Here is a 15105-nt window from a genome sequence, read left to right on the forward strand (position 1 = left end):
AAAAGATTCTTTTTCTTTCTTGCTCCACAGTTTTTATTACATCCCCCCGCCCTTGATTTGAAATGAGGTTGAAATAACTGAATTTTCTGGTTTGAACACATGTGTCTTTTCATTGAGGGGCCAAAGCTTTGGAAATGTAAAGGGTCAATCTTTGTACAGAGGGGTTCATTGCAGAGAAGGGTGTGTTCTGCAAAGACAAACAGGTCTCACTGATAGTTGCCAAGGGCACCAAATACATCTTTGCATTACACCTTGACTGAGCATGCTCATATCACCTCTTTTTTATTGCATGCATCATAAATGACTGTAAAAGTTTGCAAATCCTGCAGAGACCTTGACAATTAATACTTTAGCAGGAAACCTACAAAGAGAAGGGGTGGGGAGGAGAGAGCCAGTCTAGCAGTTTGCTTTTTTGGCATAGGAACCTTACATTGACATTGAAAATTATTGAATATTCGCTGTTCACAACCTTAGCCAGATGAATAACATATACATACAAAGCAGTTTCAATTTAGATGCTCACTCTAAAATCTTGGCTTTACATTTATATGACCAGGTTATATAGTTTGGTGACATTCCTGTGATCTTACCCACATGGACTTTCTCTGGGTGCTCCTGATCTGTCCCTTGAGCATGTGTTAGTTTATGGCCAAGCAGGGTACCTAGTCCTGGAGGCCATGCCTGTGGCTTTTCGAAAGTGTTTATAAGCACCTGTCTCCCCAGAAGAGCCAGGCAAGAGTCTGGACGTTGTTTTTTAGGATCTACAGGGTGTTGGTGCTGGAGGGACACTAGTTGATCCCTCTTTCTTATTCTATCTGACTGTTCTACTGATTTGTTTGACCACGTTAAATTCGGTGCATTAAAGGTGGGTGTCCCTTGTGACAAGTCCGACAAATCCGACAAAGCGAGTAGCAGACGGGATACTAAAGCCGGGGTTGAGGGGCAGACTTCGCTGGAGGCCCTGCGCAGGGTCGGAGAAGATGCAGTGGCTGGGTGTCCCCCTTCCCAGAGGCTGGAGCCTGCAACTTAATAGCTTGGCAATGTGTCGCCGCTTTAGGCTGCGCTAGGGACCAAAAAGACTGTGCTGTACCTTAAAGAGACAGGGTAGTGATCGGCGGCAATAGAAAAAGACCCCTGCATCCCGGGCCTGGTAGTCTTCAGGTGCTTCTCGCCTCCACTCCAGCCCCACCACGCCGGCTAAGCCCTTCCCCACTCGTAGTCCCGGTGACCGGAATCCCAGCCTTTCCTTCTGATGCATAAAACATTCAGTGGCCTCCAGGGAGTTTTTGCAATTCTGGCAGAGGCTGTTTTATCCATTGTTTTGCCCCCTGGGTCAAACACAGGCCCAACGGTTGGTTGAGTTGGGGACGCACTAAGAGCAGCTCTAGACTAAGGTCCCCGCGGCCTTTTCCCACCAGAGGTCCTTTACAAACAAGTGGCTTGGAAGGAGTCACTGGGCTTTACCCAAACCCCAAAAGGACCGGCAGGTAGAGAACTGTACGAGTTTTTTCTTTCCTTTTTCTTTCCTGAACGTGAGGGTGGGCGGTAGTCCCCAGGAATTGCGCCAGCGCCCAGTCGTGGCTGGATCCACTGTGAGTGTGCCACATCCACAGCGATGCCGAGGATCCCGGGCTCAACGAGCTCAGCAAAGGTGCAGCGAGGCAGCAGGAAGAGGGCACTTCCCGTTCGCATCTCGTGTTGGTTTTTCTGTCCAGGGCAACTCGGAAGTAGGGTCTCTGGATGCTTGTATTGCTGAGACCTTTTCCCTCCGGGTCCCTAGCGCCTGCCCATGCCTGCCCTACCTGAGCGCTCTGCCCCCGGGGCCACGGCTTTTAATTAATAGTATCAGAACAGCTTGGGGGAGGGAACCCAACGTTCTCATCTAGACCTGGTTGAGCTAAGAAGGCGAAAAAATGGTGTCAAAAAGATGATCAAAGTGGAAAGGAAAAGCATAGGCTAAGTATGACATTTAACAGGAAAGTGAAGTAAAGGGCTTTTTGACTCCGAATTTTATGTTAAAAGATCAAATGTGACATAAATACATATGCGTGTAATTTCCCCCTAAGCACTAACTATTGAAAAATAACTTAGCACCTGAGGACTTTTCACTAAAAGTCTATCCTAATTTCTTTTCTTCTCGCCGCGCCTCCCTCAGCCCCTATGCATCAGGGGCAGCTCTCCGCCGTACAGTACTTTTTTTTCCCCTCCCCATTTTCGCTTCATAAACCCATGCCATGAGAAATCCTAATAAATTAGTTTCAGGAAGAATATAAGTGATGCTCTATAAAGCTTGATCAACTGGCATTGGTTGATCTAGTAAAAATTGCCAAGCCCCGGAGCCCAGCCATTTCCTCTTAATGCCGCTTATTTGCTTATTTAGTCAGTCATCTGAAACTACTCCTTTCGTGCCGAGAACGCGGGAGGATTGGCGCTCTTCCATAAACTCTTAGAGAGTTTTCTACATTGGACAAACGCAATGCTTCTCTTAGATAATAACCAAGCCTTACCAGAATGGACTGCTATCATTAGTCAAAATCCTTTTGGTGCTAAAATTCTCCCGCTAAGCTTCTACATATAGTGTCAAAATAATTTTAACACAGAACATGTGATAATTATTTCCTCGTAGAGCAGCGAATTCAACACACAGAGATGTTGAGCTGATTATTGAAATCCACTGACATTGAGACATCATAGTGAAATACACTATTGAACTAAAATATTGTTTCTTTGGTGGAAACAAATGTCCGGTGGCATTAAGCTGCGGTGAATGGGGGATGGAGAATTTCTGTCTTCAGACTTTCAGCATTTTATGGGAACTAGATACTTAACTTTTTGGCATATAATAAGACAGCCTCCACTATCTACGTATCTGGGAATATTTTTAAAGAGACTGTGCACAGGTGTTGTATAAACAACACACCCGTGAAAGATTTGCATAACAAACAGGACCTGTTCATTGTTACTTTTCCTCCTCCGCTTTCTCTGGCTGTTTTCCGATGGACAGAGGTCACTTTCCTGACACGGTTTGCAGAGAAGGTGAGCAACAAGGGCCCAAAGAATGTGTTTTGATCACGAAGTTCAATGTAAAGAAAATAGTGTATGATTTCTCTGCTTTGTTCTGATTTCTAAAACAGCCTACTGGTTGTTTTTAAAAGAGTCTTTCAGCAAGAAATTCAGAATGAGGAAACTAAGTTTAGTAAACTCGATCTAAAAGGAAAAAGAAAAAAAAATACCTAGCTCTTTGATGTGTCTGGCATTGTTATCACAGTCTTAAAATAACTGCCAACCCCCTGGTCAGAAAAGAAAAACCTAGAGGATTAAGTAACTGTTTATCTATGAGGATAATAACTTGTTTGACCTCAAGTCATTCATTCCTGAAACCACGAAGTTAAATTGTTGAGATGTTTTTAAATGCCACAGTTTCTGTCTATATTGCTTGGTTAACAAAAGCCTGATCCAGGTGGCCAGCGCCTCTCGATGGGTCTGAGCATCATTTCTCCAAGAGTAAAGCTTGGGAAGGTGCCTACAGTAGAGGAGTGAGATAGGAAGCTTCCCATCAGTGTGGTGTAAAGAGATGGTAAATGACCCAAGCTACAGGTGGCTGCGTTGGCCCGGGACTTGGAACTCTTCTTCCTCTTCCCTCTCTCCCAAGCGACGGGCAGCAGCGAAGCCCAGCGCCTTAGGTGCAGTTTCAGGAAATGGTTGCAGGTTCCCCTAATGCTGTGGCTGCAGAGCTGTCCGTAGGAACCTGTTAAATTCCCTTTAATAACACTTCCGGCCCTTTCCCGGACCTCATTGGCTCGGAATTATATCTGCATTCTGAGGTCCCCAGCCACCGCGCACTGCCCCAGGGTTGACACCACCCGAGCCTAGGTGCTGCCTGGGCACGGGTCGGAGTCTCGGGGATGGCTCTGGGCCTTGGCCGTGGGCAGTACCTGGCTGGGCTCCCCGGTGCAGAAGGCGGGGGAGCTTTAACTCCAGCCCCAAATGGTCAAGCCGCGGGCGCCTCGCCCTGGGGGGAGACAGCAGACATGTGCAGGTGGCGCTTGTGGCCCATCGGCCTCTGGAGGCTGGAGAGCCGACACGGTTAGCGGAGGCCAGGGTTGGGATGAGCCGGCCCTCCCGAGGGTCGCCGGGCCTTGGGAACAGGGAAATGAGTGGCCTCGCAGCTCTCAGTTCTCACCGAGGCTGCTGGTTACTGTTTAACATCCCCACCCACGTTTCAGTTTGTTCAGTAAATCGATCGGACTCTGAGAGTCAGGCCGCTGTCTTGTCGCCATCCAGCAAAGCTAATATCCTCCCAGCATATGGTCTAAAGTCTCTGCTAGAGATCGGGAACAACAAACAAACAAACAAACAAACAACCACATCCTTGAGCCTCCTCTCCCCAACACGCAGCCCCTCCCTCACCCTCCACCTTTGCGCCTTCGGCCAACTTCCCAGGCTCTGCAAAGTGCAGCCCCGGACACGGGCTGTTGGGGTGGGTGGGGGACCTACGGCTGGGAGATGCAGCGGCCAGTGTGCAGCTGACTGCGACGCGGGAGTTCCGGAGCTGCTCCGTGCCGGTAAGTGTCGCCAGCGAAGCCCTCCGAGAGTCTTCTAGCCCCTCAGGCGGCGGGAGGTGGGGTGCCGCTCAGGAGGGGCTGAGCCCAGGGTCCCTAGGCCTGTCAGGTTGAAAGCAGATGCCCCGAGGCCTCCCGCAGCCCGCAGAGCTCCAAAAAGAAAGGGCTGGAGGAGAAGCAGTGGGGCCCTCAAGGTCCACTCCGCACGACAAGTGAAAGGAAAGTTGGATTTGTTTGGAGAGAAAACTTTGATGTCTGACAGCGGGTCACGTGGCTGCCAGGTCTCTGGGGGCTTTGGTGGAGTTTTTGTGGCTTGGGGCAAGGCTAGGGCATCTGGATGCCTGGGGACAGTAGAGGTTTGTGAGGAGGGTCCTGGAGCATCACCTCAAGACCTTGGCACCAGTCTCAGCTTCCATATGTTCTCGCAGACATTTTGAGAGTGGGCTTCTTCCTGTGAGGATGCTGGGGAGATTACAGGAAAAAATGTGTGTGTGTGCACATATTTACCTACATACACATAAACATATATTTACCTACATATATACATAAATATATATTTACCTACATGTATATGTGTGTATATATGTATACTTGTCTATAGGTAGATAGATGATGGATAGATTTAACTATTTGAACCATTTAGCTTCCTTTAGGAAGAAATGTCCCTTGCAAGCTTGTTTAAAAGGTGTGCTAGTTAAGCAATCATCGTTCCATCTCTAACAGGATAAGCTAGCAGTGATAGACCTTTGAATTGAATGTATAAGTGCTTCATACCTGGTGCATTGTGCTTTTATATCTTGCTCAAAACCATCAAAGGCACCTGTCCAATATGCAGACAGTCTCCAGTCAGCTTTCAGATGAGGGCTAGGGCCACAGGGTACAGAGTACTGATGCTCTCGACTTCCTGGGAGGCCCTGCAAATTAAATACCTGCCTCACTGATAGAAACATTCCTGTTTTGGTTTTGTTACTTCACCCCAGTTTTCCACTCATTTTACTTGTTTTTTCTCTTCCTGTACAAGAATTTATTTATCATTAAAACATTCTTCCTCTCCATCTATCACCATTTTTCTGCAATAATACTGCAGTCCCCAATTTCCCACCACACCTCCTCCATTTTTCTATCTGTGCATCCACTATTAGTGTTTTTATTGTGCCTTTGAAGTCAGAAGCCAAGTGTGGGCTGGGCCCCTCTCTGGTACCATTTGGGGGAGGGAGTGGAAGAGAGAGAGTTGGCCAGTAGTATTAACTACTCACTTTTCACTTTTCAAGGTAGAGGGGGAATTAAGAGCTTTTGGTTCTCTTCTTCCATCCTTACTAAGGTCCATTTATAGACCTACTAATATGGAATTTTCCCAACATGCTTTATGAAGGTAGTGCAACCCTTTCACTAAAGTGTGTCTGTTAACATTTCACAAGCATTTTATTCTACAATTGCGATGATAAGAATGTAAGACAACACAAATTAACTTTGGAAATTACTAAGACTTTTCTTAATACCTGCATGTAAATAATAGCTTTATTTTTGAGTTCTATGTTTCTTTTAAAAGTTCTTGTTATTTATATGAATTTTGAAAGGACTGCTGGCTTATAAAGCAGCATGAAAAAATTATAGTAGAATATAAAGTAACCCCTTCCGTGTTCCACTCCACACCACCACTGTTAGTTGGGTTTCTGTCCCTCCAACTATATAACCACAGAAATTTTTCTGTCATTACTTCAAAAAATTGGATAGTCCAATCAGACCAGCATTCTGAAATTTAATTTTCTTTAGTAGCTTTCAAATATTTATTTGTCAATAACTGAAAAATTCTCCCAGCTGGCGTAGTTCAGTGGATTGAGCACAGGCTGGGAACCAAAGTGTCCCAGGTTCGATTCCCAGCCAGGGTACATGCCTGGGTTGCAGGCCATAACCTCCAGCAACCACACATTGATGTTTCTCTCTCTCTCTCTCTCTCCCCCTCCCTTCCCTCTCTTAAAAAAAAAGAAAAAAAAAAAGAAATAAATAAAAATAATCTGAAAAATTCTTTCTTCTTTAAGTGTATCTACCAAAACAAGCCAGCCAATATCCCCAGAATGCTAGAATCTTCACGTGGTTTTTCCAGTTTCTCACTATTACAAATTGTGATGCTGTCAATACCTGTGTACATTATCTTTGCATGGGTGTGCAGACTGTTTATCCTGAGAGGGTTGCTGGCTCCAAGGGATATTCACTTTAAATTTGGTAAATATTGCAAAGAACTTTCCTCAATAGCCACAGTGTATTGATCATGCTCTTGCCAACAATGGGTAATAACGATGTAAGATCTTGAGCATTTGATTGTTGGAAATTTTATTTCTCATTGTAGTTTAATATTTAGGAATTATATAAACCAGTCTTGGAACATCTGATTGGAGAGTTTGAGAATTTTGCTTTAAAAGTAAAATAAAGTAGAAGGGGAATTGACTGCATTTGAAAAGGCTATAATATTTGGAGCTTTTAAAAGATGCCACTGCATTAGTCACCATCTATCCATTTATAGGATGGCTGGAGGTCCTGGTACATGGTAAGTGAGAATGTCTATGTTGCAAACATGTGACTACAGTGTGTCCGTTAGTCAGTGTTGTAATTTTGTGGCTCTTAACATATATGTTTTCCACCTTCATAAAAAAAGATTCAGTTCCCTGGGAATGAAAGCAGGGTTTTAAATGAGATGTCATAGCTTTAGGTCCTTAAGAAGCTGCAGATGCAAAACAAAACAAAACAAAACAAAACAAAACAAGAAAAAACCCTAAGTGTACAATGATGCCTCTGTGTAGAATCACTTCCAGGCACTATGGGTCTGAGCCATGAGAGTAACCAGGCTGCTCCCACATGGTCATCAGTTGCTAACTGGGTAGGGGTGCCCAACTGAGGAGGAAATAAAGATCTGAACCTTGATCAGACCCACAGGGCAATCCATGTCCCCCTGTGCTTGGCTGGGTATTCTCTGAAGGGGGAGGCACTTTTTTAGGTTGCAATATGTCTGTAAGGGCCACAGCACCTGGCTCCTGATGTATCAGGATCTATAGGTATACACATTCAGATACTTACCTAAGTACCTTTGGAACTTAACACTGTCTTGCCCATTCATTATGGGTACACCTTAAAGAAGATATCAGGCTTACTTACTGCATGTCTTTCCTACCTTGTATTTAATACAGGGTGATGCAATATGCTGTCCACATGGGAGGCTTAACTCAGGGCCTCTGATGATTTGTTGCTGTGAAAACCTTTGGTTTTATCAAGACGTTTTTCTGGAAAATGCATAAGGAGTTCATCTGTGTATGTGCATGTGTGTGTGTATCTTAACATTTGGGAAAATGAAGGTCTCTGAGGATGGCCAACTCATGCCATATAAAATCCAAGAGAGACATCTTTCCTGTCATATAGGGAGGTTTATATTCCTGCCAAGCTATTTACTAAAAGGGGGCAGAGATTAGGGGACTTGGGCAAGTTAACCTTTTTGAGGCCCAATTCCCTCATTTTTTAAAATATATGTGGTTATTATACCTATCTCATACACATGGTATGATGACTAAATATGTTAATACATGAAGACACTTAGAACAATGCCTGACATTTATTGAATACCTGATATGTATTCTGTGTTGTTGTTATACTTGTGATAGAATAAGTAAAGCACCTTAAATACTGCTCAATTTATAGTAAGTTCTTAATGTGTCACCTGTTTTTATTGACCCTTTCCCTAGAGAAATTTTATTTACATACACCAACAAACTGTATAAGACTTCATGTGTTTATGGGTCCTTAGAAACCTGGCCAAGGCCTCTAATAGGCCTTGGTGAAACAATAATGAATAAGATAGACATAGTCCCTGATTTCATGGAGCTTTTAGCTAGGCGATGTATACAAGGATTGCCCTCCATATATTTCAATGGTCAGAACAAGGGTTTTGCAGTCATTGAAACCTCTGTGCAAATCTCAACTCTGCCTTCTGACAGCTGTGTGTCCCAAGCAAGTTACTTAATGTCTACCTTAGTTTAAAAGATAGTAAATGAGAATAATACTCCTTACTCTAAAAGTACATGTGGAATAATTCTAGTATTATTTAAGCCAAACATGTTATTTATTGAGTGTTTGATGCATTCTCTGCACTCTATTTTAATATAGACGAATCACATTTATCTGTGATAGCAAAGTATCATGGACATCTAAGCATTGTGTTCCGATCACTTGAAAGTGTTGATTGATAATATCACTAGACCTGGTAATTTAGTTATTTTTAATATTTTGAATCTTTGAGTGTTGTTCTCCTATGATTGCATATTGAGTTTGCTTTGCTTATGTTCTTGACTTTCTTGTGTCATGGCTAGAAATTACAAATAATTGATGTATATTAGGTTAACAGGAATGAACTTATATGCACTGTGCTAGGTGCCTGGAATACAAATGCAAAAATGCAGCATCCTCCCCTTAAACACAAATAATTTACTTGGAAAACACATATTGCCTTCTACATCATAAGGTGATAACTATTGCATTAGTATATAGATAGAAATACCATGGGAAATGGAAGCACAAACGATAGTTTAAAAAGCCTGGAGAGATTTCATGGAGCAGTTAATGACTTCCAGATTAGAACTTGCTGCATAGAGAAGAATCAGAAAAATGCTTGGGGCAGAGGATATTACGTGTGGAATACGTGGAATAACAAGAGATGAAGTGGGGAAGAAATACTTGGCTAGATTCTGATGTTCGTGAATGTGGTTGACAAAGATTTGGGCTATGACATTTGGGCAATGGAGAACCATCAAAAATCTGTAGTAGATTAGGTTATGAAAGCTGTCTCTCTCTTTTTTTTTTGTTCAGATTAATTGGCAGCATTTTGGAGGATGGATTAAACATGGAGAGACAAGAGGCAGGGGAATAGTAGGGAGCTTTCACAATAATCTAGTCACAATAAAAATGTGAAGAGCATAGAATAGATTCTAGAGATGGTTTAAAGGTCTTTAAACTGAATTTAGGAACTGTCCAGTGTGAAAGATGAGAGAAAGTGAAGGATTGAAGCTGACCTGAAACTGGTGTTCTTTAGGATTGTATGGAAAGCTGTGATTTGATCATGGTCATGGATTTATAGTGTTTTAGCTATTGTATTCTTACAAGTTGGCCATGTTTTAAAACTTAGTTTGTGTGGCAGAAATAAACTTTATTTGGTCATTGTAAGGTTATTAGGTACATAAGAAGCCTATTTTTTTCCTAATTTGGGCTAATTTTCAGCAAACTAATTATTATTTCTAACCTGAATTTTTGCAACAACCAACTGCTCCCCTTTCCTTATCTTTCTGGCCTCCAATCAATTCCCCAGATAGTAATTAGAGTGATGTAGAAAAAGCCAATTTGATCATTTCCCCCTCAATTTAAAACAATCTGTTAACTTCTTAATGTTCTTCACCTGAAGTCCAAGTATATTCACATCTTTAGACCCCATGTGACTTCTACTCCAAGCCCCATCTCCATTCCTGAGATCCCACACTTTAATCTTTAACTGGAATAAATCTTTTAGTTTCTCAAAAGCACCATGTTCTGTGCCTTCAAAAGTGCTGTTTCTCTTGTTTGAAACACTCAGCCACCAACTCCATCATTTTTCCCTCATCACTATAGCCAACTTCCATTTGCTTTGCAGGTCTTTGCTCAGATACCACCTTCAAAATCTTTTCTAATCTCCTGACCCCACATATAACAATTTAATGTGTCTTGTTCTTTCCCTGTCATACTTACCATCTCTGTTATTCTGGCCCACTTTTTAAATCGGTCCTTAAAAACAAGCATAATGTGGATGTATTCACTTAATAAATTAGTCATTGTAATGGAGAAGGAAGGTAAAATACCAATAGAGTGAAAATGTGTGTTGAGAACCTCACTTTCAAGCATTGAATTCTATATTGAGATTAAGCAATGACTAGAAACAATTCTCTCCTAAGATTTTCATGTCTGGTTGGGGATATGAATGAAATTATTATTACTCACTCTGATAAATGCAAATGTTGAGTACTAGAGAAAGATTATAGAAACCTAGTAAATGCCCCACTAACTTTTCCTGAGGCAGGTTACATAAGAGATGACATATGAATGCTTTATTTTCAATTTAATAGGGATATAATTTATTAATATTGAGATATAGTTACATTCAGGTAATTATATTGAGATATAATTTACATTGAGTAAAACCCATTTTTAAGCATATACTTCAATAAGTTTGACAAATGTATACCTTTGTGTAACCACTGCTGCAATGAAGATATAGAACAATTTTTTCCACCCCCTCGGACTCAAATTCTCTTACACCCTTTAGCTCTCAGCCCCCTTTTCATCTCCCCTCTGTCCCTAATGTTGCTTGTCTATAATAATTCATAAATAGAATCATATAGTGTGTAGCACTTTGTGTCTTGTTTTCTTTTTATTTAGTATAATAATTTTGAGATTTAGCCATCTTGTTGGATGTGTCAGTAGCCTATATTCCTTTTTAACCAAAGAGATCTAGGAGGTACCACTGACATACAATAAACTGCACATATTTATTTATTTATGTTATCTATTTATTTTTTAATATTTGTTTAGAGAGAAGGGAAGGGATGGAGAAAGACGAGGAGAGAAATATTGATTAGCTGCCCCTACTGGGGACCGAACCTAGAATATGTGTATATGCCCTGACTACGAATCAAACTAGTCACCTTCACTTTGAGGGATGATGTCCAAGCAACTGAGCCACACCAATCAGGGCCGAAGTGCACAATTTAAAAAGTTCTGACCTATGTATGTAGTCATGAAATAGTCACCACAATAAAGATGGCAATATAGCCAGTGACATATAGGTCTCTTCATGCTCCTTTGTAAACTTTCCTTCTGGCTCCTCCTGAGGTAACCCCTGATCTCCTTTCTGCCCCTAAAAATTAATTTGTATTTTCTATAATTTTATATCCATGGGATCATACAGTATTCTATTGTGAGTTACTTTGATGTTTATTCGTTTTGTTGGATTAATCAATTTTTCCCCTGAGTGCCATGACATTGTATGGATGTGCCAAAATTTAATAATTTATTGACCTGTAGGTGAACATTTGGATTGTTTCCAGTTTTTGACTTTTACAAATAAAACTGCTATGAACATTCTTTTACAAAGTCTTTGTGTGAACATATACATTCATTTGTTTTATATAATTACCTCGGAGTATAATGGCTAGATCACATGGAAGAAACTGTTAAACTAATTACCAGAGTAACTGTACTATTTTGTGTTTCTGTCAGCAGTATTTGAGAGTTCCAGTTATTCATATCCTTCCCAACACCTGGTATGGCCAGTCTTTTAATTTTAGACCTTGTAAAAGGTGTGTGACAATCTCTCATTGTGGTTTTAGTTTGCATTTCCCTAATGATTAATGAATCTGAACATCTTTTCATGAGCTATGCACTATGCGTGTATTTTCTTTGGTTTAAAGTTTTGTTCAAAACCTATCCATCTCCCTACCACCTTTTAAAAATTGAGTTGTTTGTCTTATTGTTATGGAGATGTAAAAGTTCTACATGTATAATAGGTAAAAGTCCTTATCAGATATAGGTTTAAAATGGTTCTATCATTATGAATGTATTCCTGTACAGAGTAAGGATTTGACCAAGAGAAGCTGAAAGTAAAGAAAATACCTGTTATTAATAGGAATAGCATGTGCCTATGAAAGTAATTATGTTGGCTTTATGATCTTGTGAGGACCCAATGGGTGATAAAATAGAAAGATGGTGGAGAGCAAGTTTACAAAATAGGAAAGAGCCTGAAAATAGAGATTTTTTTGTATTGTGCTATGGAATTTAAACTCTTTGTGGTGAGCATTAACACTAGTGAATATCAATACAACAACAATACTGATGCTGGTAATTAAATGTTACAGTTTATAGAATTCTTTCACATGCACAATTAATAGTGTTTTCCCCTACTTTATTTTAAGTACATCCTGTGACAATCACAGGCAGACACTGAGACTTAGCGGTGTGTGTAGTAAATATGAAATATAGGCTTTTGGGTTTTTAGCCAATGTCTTTTAGCATATATGTGTGTGAGTTTAATGTGTGATGAGAGTGTCAGCTGGGTTGGTCTGCAAGGACTCAGGAAGGCAGAGGACAATATCCTGCTGAGCTCTGGTAGTTGGTACAATAGACCCTAGTGAAGTTCAGGGAGTATAGTTGTAGTTTGAGAGTGACAATTCACAGCAAACATTTTACAAAAACTCCAACATCTCAGATGATTTTCTGAGATGAAGCTCTTTTAGTTGTCCTTTACTGGTAAGCTGATTCTAGATGAATGAAGTAAATATACTGATTAATTTGCTAAGGGAAAATACATAGTATGACCAAGTCCTTAATTTTTAAATTATTATTTTCTGTTTCTCATGAGAATTTCAAAGATAATGGGAAGTTTTCAAATATGATTCTCTGGTTCAGTATATTGTTTCCATTTTTCTGCTCAGGACCCTGGCATTTTTCTCTAAACCATGGACATGTACCACTTGTCAGCTTCAGAATAGTGGATAAAATGTTTTCCTTTAATTTTCTCACTTGGAAGTTTTCATATTTCTTCATTTGCTCATTTTCTTCCAAATTCATTTATTTTCAACTCCTGTGGGTTCTTTTTATTTGTGGTAAAGAAAGGAGGGGATTGTAATCCTATTGAAATACTCATACTCCCAAGTGAGGAATTTATTCATATCAACATACTCTCTTACCAGGAAAGTAAAAATGAATTAATATTATATTTAATGTGTCCATACACATTTTTTGTATCTTTTATGTAATCATTTCAAATTAGTTTAAAAACTACTCAGGCATTGTGTAGTATGCCTGTGAAAATTTAGCATGGGATCTGCTATTTTCTTAGATTAATCAGGAATACCAGAGTGTCTTTCAAAACATGTTTGCAAAATTATTCTCATCAAGTTTGTGTTACTTAAATAGGTGAGACAATAGAAAGGGCATTCAAACTTTGGAGCTGACTTGATTTAAATCTGTATGTACAGCTTTGGGCATGTTAACCAGCTAGCCTGAGTCCGCCTGGCTCACGGGAATGGTATGCTGTGAGACTTCAGTAAAATGGCATTTAAAGTGTTCAGCACAGAGTCTGGCATAAGGCAAATGAACTTAATAAATACTGAGATTGCTTGCTCTCTTGCGTTGTCTTTATGAAGTCAATAATATTGTTATATATTCATCTGTATTGCTGCAGGTTTCATACACATAAATATACACATGTGTATAGATACACATACATATATATTATGAACACACCCACTACTACTATTACGAATTATTGACTGTTATGACTAACATTTATTAAGCACTTTCTCTGTGCTAGGCACTGAGCACTTCACATAAATCATTTAATACTTATTCTAACTTTTTTAAGGTGTAAACTATTATCTCAATAGTGCAGATGAGGAAACTGAGGGAGAGAGGTTAGATACTCAGGTGAGACTGCACAGCAAGTAAATGCGAGCATTAAGTAAGAACCAAGGCTGTGGTTCACACTTAAGTATGATCAACTTCAGAGCTCACACAGTTTCCTCTTCTAATAACTTTAAGACCTAAGCTGTTACACAAGCAATCTCATCTTAATTTTTGCACTATCTTTTAAAGCTACAAATGAAAGAGGTAATTTTACTTTTCTCATTTTTTGTGTTTCATTAATTATTTATATGAAGCATGTAATGATTTTACTGGACTATTTGAACATCTACTGGATAAAATAGTATGTGATATTTTATGTAGAAACATACATAAAATATCTGAGATTGACTTCTGAGAAAGGTCAGAATAGACTAAAATACTAAACTGAAGTTTTTAATTAAAACTAATTTATTAAATCAGGAATAAAATCATAATAGTGACATGTTTGATGAAATAAAACCTGATGCATATAATTTTAATAATTTTTATCTAGTTTTACACAATGAATTGAAACATCTTGAACATTTAGTTAATGATAAATGTGTGGAAACTACTGTCTTATCATCAGGAGTCATGGATAAATATTAGTTGGAGAGGTTTCTTAATTAGTGATTAATAACAAAACTTGGGAAGCAAGGCTTTAAAAGGTCTGACATCTTTTAAAAGATGATGTTCCTTTCTTAGTTTAGTTGATCAGCTTCAATGTGAACAAAGAATCCTGCTATCTAAAGTGGTCCTCATTAGGGACACATTAAATAAGAAATGTATGCATACAGTATATGTTGAAGTATTTTCCATTACCATGTGGCTTATGCATTTTAATCATATTTTCCTCTGTTTATACATATATTCTTAGAAAGTGAAAATTTATATGACTTGCAAAGTAATTGTTATCTAAGTAAAGAATATTTCTGGTATACATCCTCAGAAAGTGTTTAACTGCCTTAAACACTTATTGTAATGGAGAACAAGCAGTATGCAGGCATCACAGGTCATTTTTAAAATTTAGGCCTAAAACAATATTGAATAACATTATGGTTTTCTACATATACAAAGCACATATTTTTTCTTA

The 15105-nt window shown here is 39.7% G+C and overlaps 1 protein-coding gene across 1 annotated transcript in view; it reads left to right on the forward strand.

Annotated features, from left to right (window-relative positions):
• The first annotated feature begins 3878 nt into the window (after positions 1-3878).
• Positions 3879-15105, forward strand: part of HNF4G (hepatocyte nuclear factor 4 gamma) — a 125177-nt gene continuing 113950 nt past the window's right edge. The window contains exon 1 of the mRNA XM_045849529.1: positions 3879-4565. Coding sequence (XP_045705485.1) covers positions 4109-4565 — 457 coding nt within the window. The 5' untranslated portion in view covers positions 3879-4108. The remainder of the gene's footprint in view (positions 4566-15105) is intronic.

This window comes from Phyllostomus hastatus, unplaced genomic scaffold (genome assembly GCF_019186645.2).
Source record: "Phyllostomus hastatus isolate PE091 unplaced genomic scaffold, TTU_PhHast_1.1 phas_contig_65, whole genome shotgun sequence".
Classification (NCBI taxonomy): domain Eukaryota; kingdom Metazoa; phylum Chordata; class Mammalia; order Chiroptera; family Phyllostomidae; genus Phyllostomus; species Phyllostomus hastatus.